Source organism: Calidris pugnax, unplaced genomic scaffold, assembly GCF_001431845.1.
Source record: "Calidris pugnax isolate Ruff unplaced genomic scaffold, ASM143184v1 scaffold54, whole genome shotgun sequence".
Lineage (NCBI taxonomy): Eukaryota > Metazoa > Chordata > Aves > Charadriiformes > Scolopacidae > Calidris > Calidris pugnax.
Genome location: NW_015090864.1, coordinates 4,128,267 through 4,155,934, shown reverse-complemented (window position 1 = coordinate 4,155,934; position 27,668 = coordinate 4,128,267). Strand labels below are relative to the sequence as shown.

General features: G+C 45.8%; 1 protein-coding gene across 2 annotated transcripts in view; it reads left to right on the top strand.

The window, feature by feature from the left end:
• LOC106889782 (mitogen-activated protein kinase kinase kinase 3-like) overlaps nt 1-27,668 on the top strand; it is a 61,420-nt gene that overhangs the window by 656 nt on the left and 33,096 nt on the right. Inside the window, exons 2-4 of one of the 2 annotated variants that reach the window (XM_014945191.1) lie at nt 15,221-15,330; nt 25,272-25,312; nt 26,314-26,413. In XM_014945191.1, the coding sequence (XP_014800677.1) occupies nt 15,221-15,330; nt 25,272-25,312; nt 26,314-26,413 (251 nt within the window). Of the gene's footprint in view, nt 1-15,220; nt 15,331-25,268; nt 25,313-26,313; nt 26,414-27,668 lie in introns of both variants that reach the window. The other variant, XM_014945190.1, reaches the window with a different exon arrangement.

The window sequence follows — 27,668 nt, the reverse complement described above, 5'->3', positions numbered from 1 at the left end:
TCTCACATGAGCAGGTGATAAGTGGAAGAGCCCCAGCCTCCCTTCAGCTTCTCATGCCATTGGCCATCAAACTTATCACATTACTTTTGCAAATTCGTACTTTACTTGCAGAAAAATATCCATACTCTGCTGCTGTGCTTGTAACTTGTCACAGGAGTGGTCACAGGTGGAGGCATTGCCTGATGTCTTCCCGTGGCTGCTAAAGGGCTTTCGCGGGAGACGTGTGCCTTACTGACAGCATCGCTGCTAGATTTGGGATTCAGCCAGCTTCTTATGCATTTGTGAGCATGCAAAGTATGAGAAGGCTCTTTGCAGAATGAACATTGACCACAGAAACAATTCCAAAGTGGTCTACAACCCCTTTTGCCAGCCAGGAGCAGGTCCAGCAACTGTAGGGGTTTCTGCTCTTTAATTTTGCTGAAAAGGAGCAGCTCAATAGAAGAGCTGAAGAACAAGGCCAGGTTCCACCTCGTGTGATAGAACTATACCTCGCAGTGCTCAATTAACACGTGGAGCTCATTGAACTTGGACTATCCTGCTTCCTTCACCAGAGAACCAGGTTACACAGAAGCCTAAATTCATCTCCTGAAATGGCTTCCTGACTTGGTGACCCAAAAAAGATGAGATCTTGGAGGAGTCCTGGTAGAAGCTGAGCACTTCATTTTTACATTTGCAGGATTTATACAAGTTCACCTAAAACTTTTCAGGGCTGGTTGAAATGCTGCTTTTAAAAAAAAAAAAAAAAAAACAAAAGATGGTGGGGGAATACCAGTAAATCTAGGGATTCTCCTTGCAAACATGGTAGAAAAGTAATTTAGAGTTTGACAGTGGTTTGAATTTAAAAAATGAAAAATGTGAAGCCACTGCCACACCATAACTGTTTGTGGTCCCTCATGGAGAAAGAAGAAAAGTGATGCTTACCCCATCCTGGCTTTACTCCTTTGGTTTTTTGCTCTTTCTCTGTTACGTAGAAGAGAGATCTTGTGGGGAGAGGACTAATTTAAAGTCAAGGGTGGGGAAGGAAGGGAAGAGAAAGTCCAGACCTGCTGCTTCAATAGAAAGAATGACAAATTTCAGTTTAAAATCCCTGGTGAAAAACCCCAAATTTTTTTAAGAGAGGTTTTTCACTTTGAAGGCTAAAGCCACTCCTTTATCAAGGCAATTTTTTTTTTTTAATGTTTTTTATTTTAAGAAGGAAAGCTCAGATTTGCTCTGAGTACCAGTAGGGAATGAGCTGCTGTCTCCAGTCCAGTTCTCCATAGATAGTTACTTTGACTTCTTCTACAGAGAGTGTGGCTGATACAAACTGCTCAAGGGGCCTTCAGACTGTCAGCTCTAAATATAATCTGGATGTGCTGGGAATACTGTAGTGAAGAGACCCTTTTCCAAGGCACTGTGACAGGTTTTTTGGGAAGGTGAGCAGGAGTCGTGCAGACTTGCGGTTCTGCTTACACTTTGTGGGTGGAAGGTGCTGGGCATGTCCTCTTCCCCAGATGTCATTGCTTGGGGCATTGCTATAGCTTGTCACTAGTGTAGCATCAATACCTGCATAAGCACCTGCCAGGTGGCATTCCGAAAGGGTCACGGTGTGGTCCTGAGTCTGGTCTTTGGGTTGACTGTTTGGGGGGAGATGGATGAAGTGATGTGTTTCTTGATCAGTGTTACTGAGTGGCGTTGGTTCATTAAAGGATTGTTGCAACAGCTTTGCTGATGCACAGAACATTAGGCTAAATTTTGAGGTTTTATTAGTTTCACTTCCTCCCCCTCTTATCTGTGTGTTTGTTTTCTATACGCATTGGGGTGAGGGAGCATTTTCAAGGGAAGAGCAGGAAATTTGCAGTCATGTCACTGATTCCATTCTGGTAGACCACAGATGAGGTGTGTTGAATTAAGTGATTTCTGAAGGTCCCTTCCAGGTCTACCTTTCTTCCTCAGATCCTATTTATAGCCAGTGTTTCAGAGTTCAGCATTGGACTGTTCACTCCTGGACACGTTCTAGGGAAGATGCATGACCTCGTATGGAGACAATAAGATGGGAAGTGGGGACTTCTGATGTCTTTGTGGACTGCACCTCTGACATAGCACTTTTGTTGTGTCATGTCATGCTTGGACTAGCCCTCTGCAGCCAAGGCATCCCAGTGCTGCAGGGAGGTTGCTCTGCTGTTGAAGGCCCAAGACATGGGAGTTTGGGGCCAACCTAAGCAGAGGTCCTTGGCGCTGGGTGGTCTTATGATGTGTAGACATGGCCGTGAGCATGTCACTTAACGCTTATTTATTCTCTCAGTGCTGTTTCTGAAGGACCTGGACATACCTCTGGAGGATAGATCAGAGAGGGCTTAATTTGGGAGGAAAGAGCAACTGGACACAGCACAGGATCTTATGACAGAATTGTTCTGGTTTTACTTAATGCTTTAGTCTTCAGTAAATCACTGCAGCTCCAATTCAGTGTTGTCCTGGGGCACTTCATTCCAGATGTGTAATGGTTGTATTTGTACTGGAGCATTTGACCCTTTCTTTGTATGGAACGTGGAAAAGTAATGAACTCATCTTTAACATAGTTGTTGGGTTGCCATTCTTCTCAGGGCTCAAAGAACACTCCTGGACACGTTCTAGGGAAGATGCATGACCTCGTATGGAGACAATAAGATGGGAAGTGGGGACTTCTGATGTCTTTGTGGACTGCACCTCTGACATAGCACTTTTGTTGTGTCATGTCATGCTTGGACTAGCCCTCTGCAGCCAAGGCATCCCAGTGCTGCAGGGAGGTTGCTCTGCTGTTGAAAGTCCAAGACGTGAGTTTGGGGCCAACCTAAGCAGAGGTCCTTGGCACTGGGTGGTCTTATGATGTGTAGACATGGCCGTGAACATGTCACTTAACGCTTATTTATTCTCTCAGTGCTGTTTCTGAAGGACCTGGACATCTCTCTGCAGGATAGATCAGAGGGCTTAATTTGGGAGGAAGGAGCAACTGGACACAGCATAGGATCTCATGACAGAATTGTTCTGGTTTTACTTAATGCTGTATGTAATGTAAATCACTGCAGCTCCAATTCAGTGTTGTCCTGGGGCACTTCATTCCAGATGTGTAATGGTTGTATTTGTACTGGAGCATTTGACCCTTTCTTTGTATGGAACGTGCAAAAGTAATGAACTCATTTTTAACATGGTTGTTGGGTTGCCATTCTTAGGCCTCAAAGAGTCCAAGTGACATATGCCTCTTACATTGATTTTCTCAGTCTTGATAATGAGAGAAAAATTGGAGTGGAGAGCATGTGTCCTGAAGCCGGATGTCCCACCTCTCTCTCCTGGCACAGAGCAATTCTTCCAGCTCTCAGTCCCTTTCCAGCTGCCACCTCTCCATAAGGGTCCAAGACCTCTTTATAAATTGATCAAAATGTAGCTGTGGACCAGTGAGTGCATATGACCCTTCTAAAGATGTTCCCATCTCCAATACAACACAGTGGAAGGACCGTGGTCAACAGTGGTTAAAAATTGCTGTGTTTAAATGCGACGTCACAGTAAAAGTAATGTTTAAAATCTGCAGAAGTTGGTATAAAAAGGACCAGAATGTTATTGCCTAAACTCTTTCTTTTTGTTTAAAAATTAGAGGTCCTTGGCACTGGGTGGTCTTATGATGTGTAGACATGGCCGTGAACATGTCACTTAACGCTTATTTATTCTCTCAGTGCTGTTTCTGAAGGACCTGGACATCTCTCTGCAGGATAGATCAGAGGGCTTAATTTGGGAGGAAGGAGCAACTGGACACAGCATAGGATCTCATGACAGAATTGTTCTGGTTTTACTTAATGCTGTATGTAATGTAAATCACTGCAGCTCCAATTCAGTGTTGTCCTGGGGCACTTCATTCCAGATGTGTAATGGTTGTATTTGTACTGGAGCATTTGACCCTTTCTTTGTATGGAACGTGCAAAAGTAATGAACTCATTTTTAACATGGTTGTTGGGTTGCCATTCTTAGGCCTCAAAGAGTCCAAGTGACATATGCCTCTTACATTGATTTTCTCAGTCTTGATAATGAGAGAAAAATTGGAGTGGAGAACATGTGTCCTGAAGCTGGATGTCCCACCTCTCTCTCCTGGCACAGAGCAATTCTTCCAGCTCTCAGTCCCTTTCCAGCTGCCACCTCTCCATAAGGGTCCAAGACCTCTTTATAAATTGATCAAAATGTAGCTGTGGACCAGTGAGTGCATATGACCCTTCTAAAGATGTTCCCATCTCCAATACAACACAGTGGAAGGACCGTGGTCAACAGTGGTTAAAAATTGCTGTGTTTAAATGCGACGTCACAGTAAAAGTAATGTTTAAAATCTGCAGAAGTTGGTATAAAAAGGACCAGAATGTTATTGCCTAACTTTTTCCTTTTGGTTTAAAAATGATTCTATGATTCTTAATTCTGGTTATGAAATGCTGTGTATGTGCATGGGTGAGTTTCTGATAATAACAGCTCCAGGAATGCTGATCTATTCTTTCTGTTCAGTGTAAGTTATACATAATTCAAAAGTTTAGGTCTTTAGGACTTTTCTGGAGCAAGTGTGACTTCTGTTTCAGGAGAGAGGCGATCTGAGGTGCGGGAGGTGGGAGAATGATGCTGATTTACGGTATTGCCTTGAGAGAGTGGCTGTGTTTGGAGAAGACAACAGCAGGCTGGGCTGGCCGAAGGCACAGCAGCTTTCTAAAGGAGGAAGGGACCTGTTTGCAGAGCCATGGTCAGGCTTTAATCCACTTCAGTGGTTTTCTGGGGAGCTGTTGAGAGAGAGAGAGACCTGCCCCAGTTTGTGAGGGGAGCACAGATTGACTCCCTGTCCCCATGGACGCAGGTGGTGATGTTTCAGTTCTCCCATTTTTCCTCAGTTTTCCTCCCAGTTTTCCTCATTCCTCAATCTAAGGCAGAGGCTTTGCTCTTCACTTGTTCTTTGTACGCTGAGACCTGTTAAAAAGAAATCAATCAGGTTGGATTGCAGCAGTTTATCTTATAATAAGGCACATCAGGCTTTCTAGCTCAGGTTTTGTTACTTTTGGGAGGTGTCCCAGTTAAGAGGTGTCCCTGTCTCCTTCTCCCTGTCATGTTTAGGGTCATGCCAGGCACTTTGGACACCTGGGGCATGCGGGACCTGACCTGCATCGCTGTGTCTGGGACTTTGCAGCCGTTGCTGCAGCAACAGATTAGGAGTTCACGGGCTCTGGGTTGTGGCTGTGAGCACTGGAAGTAGCTGGGCTGGGAAAGAGAAAGAGGTCTTTATGAGCCCACAAATAACCTTCAAAGGTATCGGAGGCAGTCAGGGGAAATAACTTGCCAGCTGTGTTTCTCACTGGGTAAACATTTTTCGCCTTTCAAGTGTGCTCAAGAGAGGTAAGGGTTGCGAGGAGAGGTAATATCTTTTATTAGACCAAACTGATAGAGGTGGAAAAAAAAAAACAGGCTGCCTTTTAGGTACATAAACCCTTCTTCAGAAGGAGCAAATTTCAAGCTTAGCGGGAAAACAGGCTGGAAAAATTGCCCCAAGTTTAGTTTAGTTATGTTAATCCATTAAAGGAAAAGGTAGCTGGTGGCTGAGGAGCAAAAAGCAGGGTTGGTTAAAAAGCTGTGAATATTTGGTGTGGGATGTGAGAGAGAAACCTGTCCCTGGTACCTCTGAAGTGGCGAGGTGTTTTGCAGGCAAATGCTGTGGGACAAAATGCATCATGCCATAAAACCAAACAGCCCCTGTATTTCTTTTTGGTTTGTTTTTGTTTTGTTTTGTTTTAAATGCCCAGCAGAGCTACAGGCATACAACATTTTGTATGTTGTACATAAAAACAAAGCCTGGAGAAGAGAAGGCTCCGGGGAGACCTTATAGCGGCCTTTCAATACCTGAAGGGTGCCTATAGAAGAGCTGGAGAAGGACTCTTTGACAGGAAGTGTAATGATAGGACAAGGGGAAACAGTTTTAAATTGGAAGAAAAAAGATTCAGATTAGATCTCAGGAAGAAATTCTTTACTGTGAGGGTGGTGAGACACTGGAACAGGTTGCCCAGGGAAGTTGTGGATGCCCCATCCCTGGAGGTGTTCAAGGCCAGGCTGGATGGGGTCTTGAGCAACCTGCTATGATTTTCTTAAATGTGGTTAATTTTTGCTTTCAGCCCTCCTACACTAACTTTAATCTGCAAAAGCCAATGAGAAGCAACTGGTTTGTCTGAGAGGCAGGGATTTAGCAGGGCTTATCCCGTAGCACTCTGTGCTTTTATAAGAAAGCCCTCGCTGCCAGTATTCCAGTCTCTGCCTCCCACGTTTAAGAAAATCATAGAATGGTTAGGGTGGGAAGGGACCTCAAAGATCATCTAGTTCCAACCCCCCTGCCTGGGGGGCATTTGATGTGAAGGACTTCTGTAGCTGTCAAAAGCCTCTGAGTTTGGTTTTGTTTCTCTTCAAAGAAACAGTTACTGGTTGTGCAATAAAAGCAAAATTCAAAATCCAAACTGATGTCATCTATGGAGAGCAAATGTTGACCATCGATTTGTCGGGTAAAGTATTAATAGTCTTCTATACCTATTAGATGGTGCACCCTTGAGCATCATAATTTCTCGACGAGGAGAAACGTGCGTTTAAGAAACCCCAGCACCTCACAGCTCCAGTTATCTGTGTGGATTTGTGTGCCCCAAGCTTCAGACGTCAGTGAGAAAACTCCTGCCAAGAAATCCTGCGTATCAGAAGGGTCTTTCCTCACTTCCTCCTGTATAATTGCTCCCTTGGACCGGCTGAGCTGTGCCCTGCCCTGGAGCCCTACACAGGGGTGACCTTGCCATCCCTTGGGTGGGGTTGCAGGAGGGTGAACCACAGCAGGATCCAGCTGCCAACGAGCCTTTGCTGACTTGCAAAGGAAACGTGCTCCGCTGGTGTGTCTGCTGCCGTGCACAGTAACTGGGACTGGGGGAGGGTAATTAGATATTTATTTCTTTTATCAGATCCTGAACACTGCAGCAAGCAGTGGCAAAATTCTTTTTGTACGTGGGTTTAATTTACGTGGAGGTTTATCAGCATCTTTGTCACTAGATGGATGCGTGGAGCAATCTGGTTTGCTGCAGGTCGTTCACAGCCTTTCTAAGGGGGGTGAGTTACAAAACAATATTTGTAGCTGCCTCTGAGAGTGTCTTGGTCCCTTCTTTACTTGCTGTGGGGCTTTTGTCATGGTCCCAGTCAGGGACTTGAGCTTCTAGCTCACTGCTCTCTATCCTAATATTGGCTGGGACAATCACCGTGACAGTGTTTACTTAGTGATTGATCCCTTCTGCTGGTTAGAACCATTTAGGCTGGAAAAGACCCACAAGATCGAGTCCATGCTGTCTTGGTATCTCTGCCCCTGCTGTTCTGTGCATGGCCTGAATCCTGGTGGCAGCACTTGGCTGTAGACAGTGTTTGTAGGTACTGAAGAAACCCACAGGTCTCCAATTTCTCTTCATCTCCAAGCTTTTTTCTTGCTGCTGGCTTTTGGAGAAACATTAGCTTTTGTCTTCACAAGCAAGTTCCTTGACACCTGCTTTCGCATAGGTTGGTGTTGTCTAGTTCCCTGGTCCAGGAAAGCAAGCCCAGGCCTGGTGTGACATTGACCTTCTGATGATGGCAGTGGGCAGTCCTCGTTGCTGTTGGTCCAGCAGATGTGAACTTTCACTGTAAGGTGTGGACCAAGCTTGCTGCTACCCCAGGCTCTCAATGCAAATAGAAATGGAAAGGGTGTGGCCATTGAACATCGCGTCCTACTCTGATGTTTGCTGTGCTCTTAATGAAGTACAAATAAAAAAAGGGTATCCGGAAAGAAGCATGGGAATGAATTAAGTATTAGTCCAATGTAAGAAACTGTGTGTTTCCATTTAGTTAAATGAAGAAGGGTTAACAGGGGATGAGATCAGTCTGTGAATACCCGCAAAAGATGCGGGAGCGGAAGATTTCTGGGGCCCCTGAAAGATACCAGGGTGTTGAGATCTAATGAATGGAATACAAAGGGAGCTATACTTAGACTGGAATTTAGAGAGATATTTGTTATAGGGAGGTTATTAGAATAAGTACAAGAGCTCTTTAAACGGATGCTTTCTAGACAGCTTTCTGAAAGAGGCTGTTTTGCATGATGCAGAGGCCGCTAAATGAATTTCTGTGGTCTCTGCACACAGCCAGGGGGGCTACATCAAGTGAAGTCCTTTCTGAATTTCAGTTCTGTGAATGTATTTGGCTCTGGCTGCAGACCTGTGTAGTTCTGAGCAAGACTTTTGTCTGTCTCAGGTTCCTGTCCATCAAGTGAGAGATAAATAACAGCTCATCTCTTTCCATCTGACAGTTTAGCTGTAAGTCCGTCAGAACAGGGACTGCCATTTGCAGGTACTGGGTGATGCTGAAGTCTTGGCTTTCAGTTGAGGTTCTCCTTGGTAAATGATAAATGCTGTAAATTAATCAAATAAATGTATGCTTTCCAAAAACAGAGAAAATGAAAAGCTGATGTCCTTTGCAGGCCAAAGTTAAGATTGTCAGTGTCATAGTCATGTGGTTCCATCTTTCTTTTTGGAGATGGAAGTGACCTTAAAGATCATCTAGTTCCAACGCCCCTGCCATGGGCAAGGACACCTTTGAGGGATGGGGCATCCGCAAGTGCTCTAGGCAACCTGTTCCAGTGTCTCACCACCCTCAGAGTAATGAATTTCTTCCTAATATCTAATCTAAACTTACACTCTTCCAGTTTAAAACCATTAACCACTACTATGTCTCATCACATTTCAGTATTTTTGTCACTGCATGCTCAAAGTCTTGCCTTTTGAAAGGGCTCTTACTGAAGGTGACGATGTTTGTGAGGCTTCCCATCCTCTCCTCATCCCCTCTCAGCCTTCACAGAGCTCTTCCCTCTGCCTGGGGATATCCCTGGTGGTTGCATCACCTTCCAGAGAGGTGGAGGCTGCCACTGGAATTTACAGGGGCACAAGTGCTGACTTGGGCTCTCAACATCACCGCTGCGAAAAGCACAGTGGGATCTTCAGTGACCACAGGTGGTCACCTCTGTGGTTTTAGGCCGGACCCAAGCAGAAGCGTGTGACAGCGTGCAGCCCGTTAGCAACTCGCTCCAGCCCTGCTCAGGGATGACTCAGAGGACAATATTCTTCCCTTCTGCTATGCCCAGGATTTTTCCCTGTCTTTTCCGCCCCCCCCAGCTCTGCCTGGTGTGTGTGAGAGCCCGAAATCAGAACTTGCAGTGTCTTACAGGGCTCTGTTTTACTTCTGCAGGCTTTTCTGTGTTCCCTGGTGGTTGCATCACCTTCCAGAGAGGTGGAGGCTGCCACTGGAATTTACAGGGGCACGAGTGCTGACTTGGGCTCTCAACATCACCGCTGCGAAAAGCACAGTGGGATCTTCAGTGACCACAGGTGGTCACCTCTGTGGTTTTAGGCCGGACCCAAGCAGAAGCGTGTGACAGCGTGCAGCCCGTTAGCAACTCGCTCCAGCCCTGCTCAGGGATGACTCAGAGGACAATATTCTTCCCTTCTGCTACGCCCAGGATTTTTCCCTGTCTTTTCCGCCCCCCCCAGCTCTGCCTGGTGTGTGTGAGAGCCCGAAATCAGAACTTGCAGTGTCTTACAGGGCTCTGTTTTACTTCTGCAGGCTTTTCTGTGTGCTTCATCCAGCTGGTGGTGCTTTTTTTTTTGCACTGTTGATGGAAGCAGCTTCATGGAACTACCGTAAGCTGCCTCTTAGTAATGACCTATTAGTGAAGCCAACAATAACAGGGCTGTCTAGACCATCTGAACACAGCTAAATTATTCCTTTGTCCCTTCTTCATTTGCTTTCTCTCTTGACTGTTGAATTGTTTTGGGTGGTCCATGATGACCTTCAGGCTTGGTATTTCTCCTTTGCTTTGTTTTTTTTTTTTTCTTTTCTTTTTTTTTCCCCTTCTCGTTCAGCAATGAGCCTGCTCTACTAAGACTGAAACCCCAGGTTCCTCTCTCCTGCACGCAGGCTGGAACTGAAGCCACGTAGCAGCACCGGAAACATGTATCTGGAGGGCAGAGAGATGTGTCATCTTGTGGCTTTTTGATTTCCCTTCATAGTTGATTTTACGAAGTGCCCGATGCCCTAGATTCACATTGGTAGTGCCTGGGACCCGTGAGTCTTAACATCTTACAGCATGAAAACTTGATGACAGAAGGAGGTATTCTGGTTTTGGTACAAGATCCTGCCAAAATGGATCTGTATACTTTTATTAAAGTATAAACCCAACCTTCCCATGTCTACTGTAGCTCCACTGGTCATTGCTTCCTGGGAGGGTTCTTGGCTTGCTTCTTTTCTGTGTTCCTCTCCTGTATGTGACTATGGATATTTCCCCTCGCCCCCAAACCTTTGGGAAATTAATGTCTTTGAGGCCTCTGTTATATTTGGCTGGAAGTGGTCCTTGGTTGGATGGGCTGGGAGCATGATCAAATGAGCTTTGTCACAGGAAGCTAACTTAAAAAAGACAAAATTGGGGTGTTGGTGGGAACTAAGAAAGAAAGAAATTAGTTTCCTACTCAGGGAAATAGCTGAAAGTGAAGAGTGAGCTGAGGATGAAAGAAGAGACACTGGGGACGAAGGGAAAGTGCTAAATGCAATTGATTTTTTTTTTTTTTTTTAATGTTTCATTTGTGCTGTCTGTGTAATCAGCTTTTCTTTGTCCTGGTCTTCCATCGTAGAAATATTTCTGTTTACATGTTGTGCTGGACAGGAAGCAGGCTTCGTTGTACAACTCATCCTGTCAAACCACAATACCTCAGGTGAGTTTGTACTAAAGGGTGCAAGAGTGAAGCTGGTCCAAAAGGTTGTTCAGGAGTGAGAACCTGCTCACGTTGTGCAAAGTCAGTGGTTTTCATGGGTCTCTGAGTCCATCTGAGCTCTGCGGATTCTTCATTGGGGTTGTGCAACTTGCAGCTGTTTTGTTCTGGAGCCATGGCAAAGCCTGGGGAGATGCTTGTGGTGTGGTCTCAGTGCTGCCTTCTCACCAGGCTGAAGCATACTTTGATCCTGCCAGTGCTAGATGAGGAGAACCTGATCTTGCGTGTCCCTTGGGCATGGGATTCCTGTTGATTCCCTGGCATTTTCTTCATGCCTTCTCACCAGGCTGAAGCATACTTTGGTCCTGCCAGTGCTAGATGAGGAGAACCTGATCTTGCATGTCCCTTGGGCATGGGATTCCTGTGGATTCCCTGGCATTTTCTCCTGGGGGGAACCATCCACCCTGCACCCTCGGCTTGCTCAAACCAAGCCAAACGGAGAGCGAGCAGCCTGTGACGCCCCGTTCGCTGGAGAGGCTTAGGAGTGGCATTTGGATTTAATTATCCAGTGAGCTTCAGTGCTTGTTTGAATTTTGACTGAGCTGGCTGAGCTGGCTGCTTGTTTCCATGGAACAAAGTTCTCCACCCTTCTTGAGAGTCAGCTTGGAGACCCCAAGAGCAGTAATTAGGACGGGCAAGAGGCATAGTCTGGAAAGCACCAGTCCCTGTGCAAAGCTGTCATGGAGAGGACTGGGAAGTGTCAGTTTTGCAACCGATGATGCAAGTTGTGCTCCAGCTCTGAAGTTGCCTCAGAGCATGGTGTGGGGTTTTTTTTGCTCTTTGTTTTGAACAGTTGAGGCTTTGGTCATAGCCCCTCTGAAACTGCAGTTCTCTTGGACTAAAAACACACTGTTAAAAGTAGTTAAAAAGCTACTTAAGCACATAGAGATCCATTACTTCAAGGAAATAACATATTTCTGCTTGTGCTTAAGTTGTGTTCTTCCATGCTCCAGCAGCAGAAAACAACATTTCCTGCTCGTATACGAAGATGTTTTCTTACCTTATTTTGTAGCAGTGATGGCATAGATGCATATTTTGTTTTTCTGACAAGTAACATTCATATTTTGTAATAAAAAAATTCTCAAATACTGTTCAGAATGCTCTTTGGCATTGGGTTTTTAGTTGATGAGAATCAGTATCTTTGCTTCTTTTTTTTTTTTTTTTTTTTCCTTCTAGTACCTGATTCAGGACAACTAGAGCCCACTTTTGCACCCCTTATTCTAGGCTGATTAAGTTGATGGTTGGGTATTTCTGAAAATAGGCTAAATTTGCCCAGTTCTTGAGAGTGAGTGGTTGCTTCTTGCTTTGTTGGGAGATGCTTCTGGCAGAGGTGTGTAGCCTGATTGTCTAAGGAAATTCATCTTTCGCAGTCATGCAGGTGGGGTTGCAGTGCCAGGAGTTTTTTAAACCTGTGCTTGACAGACTCAGAAGACTGTGTTGCAAAAGGTTTTTGACAGAACTGATGGGTAGGTAGAGGAGGCAGACTCTGTTACTGCTTTGAGACCAATGTAATAAAAACCCAACCTTTCCTGGATGTTGGAAACCCCTTGGTGTTTAAGGAGAAGACAGAAGTCCATGGGAAATTGGCCTTCTTTGCTTTTTCAATCAGTAGACAACTTATCACAAGATGGTTTGAATACCCTGACCTGGTGGCCAGCATAAGCTCCGTGTGGTAGGACAGGCAGCGAGGACATCCAGGTTCTCTCTACACCCTGCAGAGATGATTTCCAGTCGCAGTCTCTCTGCATCTGGTAGGGTTGCTCACTTCCATCTTCCTCCTGGTGAAATGACTTTGTGATCCCTTGTGACTACTGTCCGTACGAGGGACAAAGGAACCTCCCCCATGGGAGTAACACTGAAGCAGAGACCTTCAATACTCATCTCTAGTGGTAACAGTGATAGGTTCCACTTCAGCTCAAAGATGTCCCGTTCTTGATATCTTCAGAGATGCCATGTGCTCATCAGACTTCCTAGCAAAAGCATGGTTTGTGCTGTTGCTCTTGCCTGCGTGGTTAATCCTCATGGGTACCCATGGGATGTGGTGGTAGCTCTCAGGGATGTGGTCTTTAGGGGGTTTAGACCAGCTCTTGGGGGCTGCCAGGTCTTGTTCTTGAGAGGAAAGCAGTTGACAGTCACTCCAGAAAACTTTGAAGTTACTCTGTCCGTGTTTGTTGTATTTTTATTGTTTCTTACTATTATTAGTATTGACTTCCAGTAAACCCTGCTGTCCCTCCTTGGGACGGGCAATGCTGAATCTTTTAATTTCTGGAGTAGCCTTGCAGGGCACTGGTGGGTTAACCAGAGATGGATCTCCTCGAAGATGCTGCTGGGAGTGTCCAGGGAGGTTTGGAGGTGGGAGAGCTGGGTGGTTTTGCTAGCAAAAGCCCAGCTCTGCCACTGCCTCTTGCAACCCTGTTTCCCCGTGACATTACGGGCTGGGTTTTGTGTCAGCGAGTTCAGGAAACTTTTGTTGTCACTCGGGTTGGAAAAAAAGAAAGGGGTGAGGGGCATTTTAGAGATTACAGCTTTGGTGGAAAATTCCTGGAGGGCGGTGTGTGGGGGTTTTGTTTTTGTGGGTTTTTTTAACTTGTTCCCCCCCTCTTTCCCTTCCCCCTCCCCCAAAAAAAAAAAAAGGTTTTTTTTCTTCTTTTTTTTTTTTTGGTGTTATTTTTTCCTACTACAAAATGTGCCTGGAAAACTAGGCTTTCCCCAGAGGTCCCTTTTAACAAAAAAAAAACCCACCCAAACCACCAAAAAAGCCAAATGAGGGGAACATTCTTGTTGTGTGTGGATTTCTTTGTTTTGTTTTGGTTGGTTTGTTTGTTTTGTTTTGTTTTATTGAACTAGAACCGAAAGTTGTCTTTTTCTTGAGTGTTTTCTTTTGGCATTTCAGGTTATGCTACCTGCCACCCCTCTGGAAAAATACACCTGTGTTTTTTAGTGAGTAGGAAATGTGGAAGGGGAGAGGAACTGCACTTTAATGTATTTTACTAATTAAATATTTAATATTCATATAGAAATAATATATATTATCACCTTAATAGGTATACACACATCGCCTAAAGGAAAATGTAGGAATTTCCCTAATGCCTGATGTAGGCATTAGAGCTTACTTCTGAGCTCTAAAATAAGTGACACTGGATTCTAAATGTTTCCCCCCATTTTTTTTCTCTTATTTCTTTAAAGACATAGCTCTAGGTGCACACCATACACGAGAAGTTTTTTTTTTTCCTCACACCCTTTATTTTTTTCACAGCTTCAGCAGGAGAAGCAGGAAAAGAGGAGGTGATGCTGTATCTGAGCACGAGGATCCAGAGCATGTACCTCCCCGGGGAAAGCACCTCAATGTCTGGGTCTAGTCCTGTGTGATTTCATATATTTTTTTCGTCAGCTTTCACATCTTTGCAGGTTTTGAGTTAAATGCGCAGCCTGGCTTGGAGCAGGGGTGGCTGGAGACAGAGACACAAAATGCAGTAGCTGTATTTTTGTTTTTACAGTAATAGGTTCATGTGCCTCATACCTGCTTGTCTTGACTGTATCATGAACGTTGCAGCATCCAACAGGTTTTCATACCCTCTGAACAGCTGTGCGGTGCCCTAGACCTTGGTAGGGCTTCCAGTGCTCGGGGTTGGTATTTCACAGTGAATAATTAATAGCTGATTTAAGAGACCACAACCAGAGATGTAAAAGTGTTGAAAAGGAGGAGATTGGTTTCAGGTCAAATGGGTCCTTAAAGGTCTTTAGTTACTGCTGAAATCAGAAATACTGCGTGGGCTTTCAGTGAATCTCTCTCTTCTGTCCAGGATAGTCGAGTCTGTTGCCTCTTTGAATGGTTTTCTTGCCCTGTCCCCTGCTGTCTCACTGCCTCTAGTTTTGAAAATCAGTTGTGGCTCTTGAGCATCTTTAATAAGAGGGAGGAAAAGAGGAGATGAAGAGCTGTGTTGTACTCTATCACCTGCTGTGTGAGCTCTGAGGGTCCTGAGAGGTTTCTGTCCTGTAGAGCATCATCTTGGATCACAAACTGGATCCAGCCCCCTGGAAAGTACATCTGGCCTATGGGTCCCTCTCCAAAGGGCCCCACAGCCAGCAGACGTGGGCTATGAGCTGGAGGAGCAGTGGCCACCTACGCTCAGCCACTGGCTTCTCTGAGGATCTGTCTCACCTGTGGTGAAGAAACCTGTATCTCGAAGACCCAGTGGGCTGGGAGGGACTGTGATGTGGTCTTTGAATGCCTCTCTTAACAGGAAGAGTGGACATCATGTCTTTTGACCCATTTAGGATGAAAGATTGTATTTGCAATGCTGTATTTTTACTCCCAGCACTACCTGGGCTGAGGTTGCCTTCCACACTTCAGTTGTCTCTCCTTTTTTTTTTGTCTGCAGATGAAGAAGCAGCTCTGAACTCTATTATGAAGGATTTGGCAGCGTTGGGCAAATGTGGGGGGCTGCTGGACAACAACAGGAATAAAAACAGTGTCCACTCCAGCAAACAGGTAAGGCATTGCTCAAGTCCACCCCCCAAACTCCAGTAAGTCCAAGAGGTGGGCACGGTGCTTACCATGCTGGGAGAACAGATTTTAAGTCAGAATTGAAGTTAACAAGTGCTGCAGGAACTCAGCACATCAGAAATAACATAAATTTTACCAAGGCAGAAGCTTTAGCACGTTTTTCTGGAGAGCTGAAAAGAAGCTCCAGGCACCCCCGTATCACAGAGGAGCAATGAAGGAGCAGGAGAAGAGAGCGATACCCCAAATCTTTCACAAATACAGCAATAGAGCCTGAAACTGGGTTTAGATCTCAAATCCCACCCCGAGGCACTTCTTTCTCTTGCTTAGCACTGAAAGCAGTAGAACTTATTAGAGGCTATGCAGCTTCAAGTGTTAGATCAGTCAAATGTTTTCTATTATTGACAGTGCTGATGAAATACAGTATTTATCATTTGCACATTTTACTTCAGATATTTGAAAGACAGACTGCCAGCTTTGAGCTGTAGACTCAAAAGGGAGGAATCCAGGAACCTGGGCTCTTCTGGGAGGAATAATGTCATTCTTATATAAAGTGTTTAAATATTAATTACTGGTGTTTATGCTTCTAAACCCAAATATTTTTGGCCCTGTTCTGCATCCAGAGTTGATTCGGTGAGCAAAAAAACCATTGTCCCTTGAGCAATGTCAGAAATTATTGGCTGACATTGATATAATAGCTAAAGTGGATTTAATAGCCTGCTTGCGTATGGAACGAATATTACGCGAACACACAAGTTGTGAAGAAAGAATTCACTTGTCAAAATAGCAAGAAAAAAAAAAGGGGGGAAAAGATACGGAGAGGACCAGGAAGCTGCTGGAGAAGCATGCGATCAAATCCACTTGGAATTCCGCTTCTAGGGCTATGGCTTGGAGTAAGCCTGCAATCAACTCTGCAACTGCTGAATGCCTAGTGAGGAAGAAAACAAATTGTCATTTACTGTCGTCATGCATATTTTAATGGCACTGTGCTACTAACAGAGAGCTCTGGATGCAGAGGGGGGAAAAGAATCCTTTCCCGAATCCCTCTAGACTTCCTAGACACATGCAGACGAAAACACGTGCGCACGTAGCATGTCTGTTTTAAAGTGTGTCCTGGCGGTAGCAGCTGTCCCAAGTTGAATCACTGGATTTGTCTTCAGCTCATGCTGAAATAAATCCAAGATGTTTACAAAACTGACTGGAGAAATTCAGAGCTGGCTCTCTCTGCAGCTGCAGGCAGAGCAGAGGATCCAGAGCAGTTTTGGATGGCTCTGAGGGTAGCGTTTTCTGCAAGTTGATGGGTGGGGACTGTACCAAGCCATCTCGGGTGGCTTTCGGGATAGGAAAGCTTTTCAGACGTCTCTTAAAGAACATATTTCTTCTCTCGCAATGGGGGAAAATCCCTGCTGTCATTTTTGAAAACTTTTGCTGTAAAAGCTGCGGATACACAGTTAACTAGATACTTAGTAAAAAACAAGAATAGTCAAAAATAACCATTCTCACTGGCTGAATTCTTATCTACAAAAGTTTCATAAAACTGAAGTTTTGCAATCAAATCTGTATCCGCAGCCCATCCACTCTATATCTTCATTTATAAATCACCGTTAGAGTTACGTTGTGCTTTCCTGTTGACTTCAGCCTCGTTGGCTGCCGCTTGCATTTAATTTTATTACATTGGGAATCAAACTGTTCTTCCCAATTACAAGCAGCGATGCTTGGAAAAACATCGCCTCCTTTATGATTTTTCTATTTATCCATAAGTTAACGAGCTGTAGCTGCCATACTCATTGTTACTCAGACTTCTCCGATGGAGGGGGTGCAAATAGTCAGCATCCTGCTTTCCTTGCGCATCTGGGGCTGAGGATTCAGCCCAACAGGCCCCATGAGATGAAGGGCGTTGGAGTATGTCGAATTGTTGCTTCACTAAATTGGACTGGCTGGAACAAGTCTGGCTTGCGGGACGACGGGAGTCTAGTCTGTGAGGTGGGGAGTGGCCAAAGTAGGTGGAATTAGTGGGGACTTGGTTCATGTTTGCAGCTCAGAAACTCTTAATCGACTTGTTTGGGTCAGTTTTAGGTTTTTTTTTTCTCTTGTTTTTTTTTAGCACAGAAATTGATGGAGGAGGGAGAAGATAGCTTTGGAAATGCTGTTGTCATGCCGGTGATTTGTTGTTCCTTTGGTACTTGGTGTTCTCCCCTTCTTTATTTCTTTTTAATTTTGTTTCTGTGATCAGGTTGGCTGGTTGGGCTGAAGGATGCACTGCACAGTCTCCCTTCTTGGAGAGGAAGAGTGAGGTGTGGGGTATTTGGATACTAAATTTTCCTCTTGGGAATCTGATTGTAGGCCTCTTATGACAGCCTGCAGCAACGTGCCCACATTGAAATACTTGGGTCTGAACGTTCAGTTATTAGATTTAAAAAAAAAAAAGAAAATTTCTATTTTTTTCTGTGGAAAATGCTTTTCTGAGGCATGGGAATCCTTTAGTCAGTGTTCCAAATTTCCACTGAAAAACACTTAAAACAAGAATGTGTTGACTAACTAGCCTGTCCCTTTGTGGCTTGCAGCAGTTTTTTTGGTTCACAAAGAAACACAACCAAAGTGCTATCTCATCCCTGTCTCCTGGAGGGGTTCCTCAGTGCTCTCTTGACAGAAGTTGGAATTTGGAGCCTGCCAGATAGTATTCCTGGTGGGCCTGGGCCACACAAGAAAGCAGTCTGTGGTGGTGTGTGCTACACAATATTTCTTCCCAAAAATATCGGCAGTTTTGTTTCAGTTCATCTTGTGAAATGAACGTCCTTTGGCGAGTTGCGTAAAAAAAAATCTTTCTTTTTTGAGTTTGCTTTCCTTACAAGTGAGTTTAGGACTAAGGCTGAGTTTCTGGATGTTCTGATGCCTCATGGTAGAACAAGACTGTGGAAATGAGAACATCCATACTTGATGCACGGTGCATTTGAGTTTCCTCCCTTAAGTGGCCCAGGCAGCAGATGTGATGGCTGAGCTTGAGTCTCCCTGGCCAGGTGTGACAGCCCCAATGTTCTGCTGCCTTTCTGCCTTGTGAGAAAACAGGGCAGAGGGATAGAGATGGTCACCCTTTCCTTCTGCTTGTGAGTCACCATCTTTAAAAGGAAGCCATTCTTTGGGAACAGAGGGATCATCCTGACGTTATACCTAGTGCATCCTCTGCACTATTATTCCTCCATTATTCCTTTTATCACTCTATTATTCCTCATACGTTCTCTGGCATGGCTGGAAGGAGCCCTTTCAGGCCATCTCCTGGACAGAACAGACAAAGGAGTTTGTTTATAGCAGTGGCTCTGAAGAGGGGAAGGAGGAAACAGCAGAATAAAGATCTGCATTGTGATCACTCAGGAAAAAGCTGAGTGGGATAAGAAGGGAAACCGCAAAGAATTAGAAATCCCAAACAAAAGCATGGGGGAGAAAGGAGCAGTTATATTAACATTTATTTTGCTTCTGTCTATTTATGTGCACGTCCATTTATTTATATAAATAGGGCTTGGCAACTCACAGTATGAAGTTGATTGTCAGTGCTGGGCTTAGATCTAATGACAAGGCATTGGCTTGAGCCTCTCTCATAGCTGATGACAGCTGGCAGTTCCTCTGTCACATTAATTTTGATTGTAAACTCTCCCACGGCAATAAAGTCCAATATTTGTGAGAACCTTTTCCCGTGCACAGACAGTCCTATGTCAGACTGACCTTAAAGTTTATTCTTTTAGTGAATTACCTCTGGACTCTTTTCTTTGGCAAGTTGGATGCAGGACAAGGCTTGCTAGAATAAAATCCAGCTCATGTTCTAGGGCTCTCTCTTTGTAGGTCTTCAAGCAGCCTAAAAGGAGTTTGGCTTTATCACCTCTTTTACCTTTGGGGAATATGATGGGGGTCCATAAATATCACCTGGAAGATGGGAGTCTCTATAAGGAGATCTTTTGGGGTTGGCCCACCAGGGGGGCAGTAGCAAGGGTCCAAGAGGGGAGCAGCAGTGGCTGGGAAAGCCTTGGTTGGAAACGGCAAAGGCAGTGGAATCCCAGGGATTTGGGGAAGAGGCTTTCCCCTTGTATGTGTGTGGAGCTGACTTGGGTGCTAAGAGGGTAATACCATGGAGAAATCCAGCTGGAAAAAACCTGTTCCCTGCCAGGTAGGTGGTTTTGGGTAAACATTTTTGAAGCCTGTGATTTCTGCTGCTGTGTAAACCAAAAATATCTGTAACAGGGAGCAGTGAACCCTCTAGACACCGTTTTTCCTCTGGCCTCTGAGCTGCTCGCGTGGTGGGCTTGTTTTTTTCGGGAGGAAAAGAGCTGTAGGGGATCCAGGGGGACCAGGATATCTTGTAGCTTCCACCCCCACCGAGAGGAGAAGGGGGCAATCCCAGACAAACCCCTTTCTGTCTGATTGCTGAATAACCCGAAGCGCGTGGGGGTTCTGTGCAGATAATTCCTAATGACGCGGATTAGTCATCTCCTATTGCGGTTGAGGGACGCGGTCCAGCTGTCTGGCGTGTAACCAACATCCCCTTGCTAAAAGCAGGGGCGAGCGCAGGATCTAATGCAAACAACGTGCTTTAGTCGGGGAGGTGCAGAAGTTCCCCCCCACCTTCCTCCCGGCCTGGCCCTGCGGTGCTGATTTCTCTTGGCCCAAGGGCAGAATTTTGAGGAGAAATCCCACCGCTTCGGGCCTTTGTACAAAGGAGTAACTAGAGCCCTCGTGCTCGAACGCTGCACTGCTCGGAGGGGGGTTTCTCATTGTTTCCTAATCCAACAAGTAGAAAAGAAGTGAAAATAATCCCTCTGCTTACCCTCCAGTGTGGAAAAGTGGGTCTCCTGCTTTGCCCCCATTTTACATGGGGTTGGGGGGGGAAATGAGGCTAAATTCGTGCCCCAGGTCTTGTGGGTGGGTAAGAGCGAAGCTGGAATGAGTTCCTCTTGAAGGGAAGGCCCCTTTTCATGATATTTTTCCTGCCTTTCTTGACCTCAGAAGGGTTAATGCTGGAGTCAGAGGCTTTGTCCCAGATGGTTTGTGAGGCAACCGTGGATTTGGGTGGAAGAAGTGATCCAAAGGCGCTGTCCCTGTGGTGTCTCAACACTGGCAAAGCTGTCTTCTGGCTAGATTTGACAAAAGCAGCTTTAAAAGCAAGCCACAGACGTTGGGTCCGACCAGAACACTGTTTCTGGTGGCAGCTGAGCACGGGAGGAGGAGACGACGTGATGGGGGGTGTCTTTGAACTTGGTGCCGGTCCGGGATTTTACAGCGTGGCGGTTCTAGGTGCACTGAGGCAATGCAGGGAGGGTGTCCTTGTGCCATCATCACCCTTCTCCATGGGCATGGCATAGCTCAGCTTGGACCCGTACCCGGATCTGATCCACCCTCTGGGTCTTCAGCAGCTGAGGGAGCTCAGCACCTTCTGTTCCTCCAAAACCGCTTCCATTTTAGGCCTAACCGCATGTTTTCCTGCTCTCCGTGTGTGCTTTTATTACAAACAGCACTCGGCTCTTCAGGGATCTCTGTATAAGATCATGATTCACCTCGTTTGGAAACAATTTTTCCATATTTTTTTTTTCTAACGTTTTCCTTAATCTAAACCAGCGCTCAGGGCTGGTTGCTCCAGCTCCGGGGGCTGAGCTTGGCCGAGCCTGTTGGGGTGCACGGTCGTCCGTCCCCCCTCCCCGATTCCCAACAGTGCTTCCTCTAAAGCTCGGCAGTTGTGGTCTTTTTGTGAAATTAGAAGTTTTGAGGAAGGAGCTAAAAATACCTCAAGGAAAGCCTGGAAAGATGGTGATGGGTTTGTGGCCACTGCGGTGGCTTTGCTTTTTCCTTTCTGAGGCAGATGGCAAGAAAGAGTAAAATACCATTTGTTAGCGAGGCTAGAGGAAATGCCGGTACAAATATCTCGGAGAAGAAATTATTCCAGAAACGAAGGAAATTACTGTGGTATTTCCTGTTGGGGTTGTCGCTTATTTTGTTTGTGTCACAGCAGGGCCTACAGGCGCCAGCCGAGACGTGGGCTCCTCTGTGCCCCGTAGTGTACGGAAACACACGTGGAGAGGGAAGGTTGCTGGGTACATACAGCCCTAGGAGATCAAACATCTAAATTGTGTGCTTGGCTCTGCCACTCTGCTTCACGCAGGGCCTACAGGCGCCAGCCGAGACGTGGGCTCCTCCGTGCCCCGTGGCGTAAGGAAACGCACGTGGAGAGGGAAGGTTGCTGGGTACATACAGCCCTAGGAGATCAAACATCTAAATTGTGTGCTTGGCTCTGCCACTCTGCTTCACGGAATGAATCACAGAATGGTTTGGGTTGGAAGGCACCTTAAAGATCATCTTGTTCCCACCCCCTTGCCATGGGCAGGGACACCTCCCACTAGAGCAGGTTGCTCAAAGCCCCATCCAGCCTGGGCTTGAACGTTTCCACTGATGAGGCATCCACAGCTTCTCTGGGCAACCTGTTCCAGTGTCTCACTACCCTCATTATAAGAGATTTCTTCCTTATATCCAACCTCTTGCAGTTTAAAACTGTTGCCTCTTGTCCTGTCACTACAGGACCTGATAAAAAGCCTCTCCTTGTTATATAAAGCCTCGTTTATATATAGAAAGGCTGCAATAAAGTCGCTCAGACTTCTCTTCCCCAGGCTTGGCTTTTTCTTTGCACCCTGAGGCAAAGCACCTGGTGCCTTTGTGCCTCAGTTTCCCCTGCTTGGTCCTTTATCTGCCTCAGCTTTCACAGCAATACTGTTGCTGAAATCCTCTGCCAGGGCTCAGAGTTAAAGGCTGGTGCCTCACACCGTGGCCTTACTCCTCTCCTCCACCGTCTTTAACACACACCCTTCTTGGATGTCTCAGCTTGTTCTCCTACACCAAGTAATGACCTCTTGATTGTGGGGAGAGCAAGGCTGCCATTAACCTCATTTGACATCTGATGGCCAGGAGGGTAAATAGCACGGCTTGGATTGTGCAAGGAGGAGTCCCTGTTGTCTTTGTTCTTCACAAAATTGCAGAAATGAGTAGGACCCGGCAGCTTCCACCACCTGCACCTCTTCTGCGACCTGTCCTCGAGCAGTTCCACGCTGTGTTGAGGTCCTTATGGAGAAGATGCTGATCCTGCCTCCCCCTCGATGGAGCGTTTGAGACGCTGGGTGCGGACTCGCGTGAGATTTTGCTCCAGCACTTGGCAGTGCTCCAAGACTCCCTGTGTAATCCCAAACCAGTTTCTCCAAACCAGATTTCCATGGGTGTAAAAATCACAGCCTGCTCTGGCATTTAGGAAGTGGTTTGCATCCTCCTGGGACTTCCTGGTGCTTCGGGCACTGCCCTTTTTTTTTTTTTTTTCTTTTTAAAATGAGGGAAAGTATTTTTTGCTGATAGCAGTGAGGAATTCAGCTGTAGCTGTGGGTCAGAAACACGAGCAAGCCAAGGGAAGACTGCAAAACAAAACTGTAACCAACTTCTCAGACTATAGATAAATATATATTTATCCCTTTTCCAAATGCTTGCAAGCTTAAGGTCTTGGTTTCTTTAAGGGAGGCGAGAGGTTAATGTTACATATCAGAAAAAAAATAATATCTAGTTAAGAAATGGGGTGGGTTTTCGTTCCCCTCTTGCAGGCAGTGTGTTTGTCGCTCCGCTCGGACGCGGAGTGGTGTGGGGCAGCTGGCTCCCTTCTGCTGGCTTCGGGCCACAGCACATCAGCCCTGTTGTTGATGTAGAAGAAAAGGATGCAGCAGGGTTGTGGCTTTTTTTTTTTTTTTTTTTTCTTCCCTTTTCTTCTCCCTCTGGAGCTTTATACGAGCGTTCTGACATTTTCCAGCCACAAGCTGTTTTTCAAAACTTATTTGTCTGCGAAGTTTGTGTTGCTCAGCACAACCAGGCAGCGCGTGTGACGTCCCAGCTCGGCGTAGACCCTACATCTGGGTCTGTGCTGAAAGTGAAACCTGTGTTTTGAAAGGTTTCCTGCAGCAAGACCAGAGCTGCGTGAGCTTTTCCCTTTACACGTCCTGCTCCTTTGTAAGGAGAAACCTCGAAAGTTCCTTGCCCTGATTTTTTTTTTTTTTAACTCATACTTTAGAGAAGGATTTTGTGGAGCTACTTGGAGTGAACCCACTCTGGCTGATTTAATGCCAGTATCCAGGAAGGATGAACCAACCAGACCCTGTTCAGAGAGGCACAGGCAAATAAAAATTGGCATAAAAGAGTCCATATATTTTTTTTTTTTTAATTTACCAACACAGATAATCCAAGGTGGAAATCCCACTTGTATTTGCCTGTGTCTCTAGAATGATTTGGACCTTCAACACTAGGTTGGTTATGCTCATCTCCCTTTGAATTTTGGACTGTTTTACAGTTAGTTTAGTGTTTTTACAGGTTGAGCCAGGTTCTAGAAGTGAACCTGGGATTTGTCCAAATGTTGTGGGTCTGGTGAACTGGCTGTAGGCACTGAGGTCATGTAAGTGCCTGTTCAGCTGGAGTGCCCCAGTTGGTGACTGTCCCAACACTGGTTCTTCCCAGCGTTTCTGAAGACACAGCAAATGCCACGAGCAGAGATAAAAAGGATGCTGCTTCGGATTATCCAACAGGTTTACCCCGAATCTTCTGGGGTTTTTTAGGCTTTTTCCACTGAATCGCCTCCAGCCTTGACTTCCTGAACTTCGATGGGTGTTTGCAGAAATTGAGCTGTCAGTTTAAAAATAAACCTAAGGCCGCCCGTCCAGCTCACTTTCCTTATTAGAGACAAAGCTGTTTCACTGTGGCTCTGCTTTCCCTCTGGGAGGACGGAAAGTGTGCCCTCACGCGCTGGCAATCCAGGGTTAGAGATAAGGCTCTTGCTCAGGAAGGGCTGTCACCCACCCATTCGGGGATGATCCCGGTGAGATGCAGGCGGCGTAGGACCGAGCACTCCCTGGTGTTACACCTCAGAGGGAGGTGGAGAGTGCTTTTTTTTCCTCCATGGGAAGAAAACCGCTATTTAAGGAGGCTTGTGTGCACTAGTTAGGGGCAGAGCCCTGGTTAACTGGGGTGACTGGGATGTAAAGAGGGTTTTGATCTGCCTTGGAGACCATCGGAAAGCCCTGTCACGAGCCAAGGGATGTTAGGGGGGTACTTGGCTCAGGCTCGGTCTGAGAAGCTGAATGAATGAAAAGGCTCCTTGTGGTCTCGATCGCTGGTAAATATGCACAAATAGAGGATGGGGGAAGTGGCTTTTACTAGTCCCTGCACAGTTGTGTGCCCCGTCTGCCTGTGACTCTGGTGGGTTTTCTTGGGGTGAATTTAATGATTTCTCCTGAGGTGAACAACTGGTCAGTTCAGGGTATAGTGATTACACTGCGTATTGTGTAGTGATGCCTGATGTACTTGGCATTTTGTATGTCCTAAGAAAATAACAACCACCCCAGCACTGTTGGCTTTTAAAATCCAAGACTGTTTCTCCACTTCCATTATAGCACACTTGCTTTTACTTATTTCTCTGCCCCAAAGATTCCTGTGTTCTATTAAACGTCCTCTGTGCTTTGCTTTTTGGGTTTCCAACAGAAAAGTACTAGAGTTAAACCATGGGAAGCGCTGAAGGTGGACAGACATCAGACACTTAACAATGTTTGCCTCTTTGATAGTAGTGCCTTGTTCCCAACTGAGTTCACAGCATTCAACATTTCCCACTTCTATTAATGCATTTTACTAAAACAGTTATACAGATGAAAGAGTGTCCCCGTGTTTATAAAAGACCTTATTTTTGACAAGCACTCTTATTGGCAGTTTGGAGTTTCCCCAAAGTCCATGAGTCCAGCAGGCAGCTTGGCCCTGGGTAGACCAGATGCCACTGGAATTAGGGGAGTCTCCCTCAAAACTGCTGTCAGCTTTGGATCTGTGTGTCAGGCTGGGATGCAGTTTGGAACCTAACCACTTTCTGCTTTTTCTTTCAGCAGCGAAATGTCAGGATCAAGTTTGAGTATGAAGGAGAGAAAAGGTATGTACCCAACCCAGTCCCCCATGTGTACAGGGACAAATTACCCTTGTTACTAAATGTCATCCCACTGACTTCAGCCAGCTGCAGATGAGTTCACAGCAGGACTCCTTCCCCTAAAATCCACTATAATTTTATATGCAAGAGCCTTGCCTTGTCATCCCATTTGCCACAAGTACCTCCTGGGATGTGCACGCAGGCAAAGTGGTTCCCAAGCTGGAAGTAATTAAATGCCTCTTCCCAGGGACACAGGTTGCACACTTGGATCCTTTTCTCTTTTTAATTCTTGAGTCCTGCTGAACCACAGCTGAGCTGCAAGTCTAAAGAAACACGTCCTTTGATTAGCAGCCTATGACACTTACTTAAGATAACCAGATTTTGGGCATGGGTCCCATAAAAATAGAGCTTGGGAGTTAAAGCTTGCCCGCCCTTCCCTGCTTGACATTTTCATGGAATCACCTCTGCTCGGTGGCCGTGGCAGGGCAGGACACGGGGCTGGAAACTCACAGGCTAATGGCCCAAGGTGTGTGTTAAAGCCAAAGAAAATGTAAGTAATGTGGCTGTAGGGGTAGACTGTACCTGCTGATGTGTTCCTGTAGAGCTGCTGCATGTGATGGTACAGGAGAGTCACAGGTTGCCAAACTGTATTGTTCTCTCTTCCATCCCTCCTCCGTATTCAGAGTCTTTTGCTGAAAATGGAGATAACTCGCTGACCAGTGCCTGATGCTGGTTCTTCTCCAGTGAAGGGCTACTGGACTCTCTTCTTTTCCACCTGTGCCTCACAGCAGGGGGAGGAGCAGAGGAGCTGCACTAGGATTTTGGGTAGATATTCTTACAGGGTAGATCAAGTCCTGCCTTGGGCGTAGCAGGTGAGCAGTATGAGTATAAAAGCAAGGAGTGAGTTTTATGCTTCATGACAGAAGCATACAGGTCCTTGCTTCTGAATTGTCCCAAATTCCAGTGTGCTTCTGCTAAATTGAGACTTGTTTTATTTGTGTGTACAGGATTATCCAGTTTCCAAGACCAGTCAGATTCAAAGAAGTGGTGCAGAAGGTCACGGATGCTTTTGGACAGACGATGGACTTAGTCTGCGTGAACAATGAGGTACTCTTCTCCTTATTACTAAGGGAGTTTTAGGGTGCCCGGTTCCCACTTCATAATTGAACAGTGGTTTGTTCTTAAGGCCCTAATTTAATTTTGTTAACATTGGTGTGAACAAAACAATCTTATTTTGTGGCTCCCAGTTAGGGAGCGTACAGTAGCTGTTGTCTGGACACAGATCCATTGGATTCTCAGACTCCAAGCCAGGCTTTTCCCCTTCTTAAAATTATTTCAATTGAGGCCTGTTAAATGGTGACTTGGGAACGTTGTCTTTCCCCCAGAACAAAAAGTTCCCCTCACTCAGGGTAAGGAATTAAGTAACTGAGACGATGGAGACACTGTCAGTTCATCTGCACAGCCAGCAGCAGTAGGTGTTTCCCCGTTAACACCCTTGAGGCCATGGGACCAACTTTCAGAGTGTGAGAGCACACACAGAGCAGAGAGGAGAACAGCTGAGACAATGGCTTTCCTGAGAGCCACATGAAGTGGCTGCAGGCTACTGTGTGTTTGGGTTGCATGGGAAGCCATCCCACCTTGGGGGCAGTTGCAGGAGCACGGTGAAGTCCAGAGCGTGAGGGACAGCACACTCTACTTTGATCTAGTAGATCTTTGATCTTTGACCTTGTTTCACCCCAAAACCCCATAACCATGTGCATCTTTCTGTGGTTAGGTCTGCATGAAATATGCATCACTGAAGGTTCCTCTAGCAGGTCCTGTGGCCACATAGAAGCAGCCAAATGACCTTCCCTCTGTGATTCTTGCATTTTGAGGCTTGAAGATCTTTCTGCTCTGACCTTCCTCATAACACAAGCCACTGTGTTTTTCCAACTTGTTCTTTGAGCCCAGCGCTATGTCTGAAGGGAGGGCACTGATGAGGGCCTTTACCTAGAAGGAAGCAACACTTTGCATCTGCTTTGATGTGCTTAGTGTTTTCTTGTGGGGAAGCTGTTGGCCTCTTAAGGTGGGTTTGGCTTTGGGAAAGAGGAGATGGCTGGATGACAAACAGGTGGGCTTCTAAACACCAGTTCTTTTGGATCTGTTCTGACAGCTTGCTTGTTCAAGTATTAATTGCAAATGACTGCAGCCTCTCATTAAAGTATGAATGGAGATGGAGGTAATGAAGAGAGCTTTCTCTCTTTTTTCCTTTTTTCCTTTTTTTTTCCCTTCCTTCTGGTTCAATGGAGATTTGCTCCACAAAAAAAAAGTTGCTTTTCTTTTATAATAGGGACCTCATGATATCAAAGTGTCCGCTGGGTTT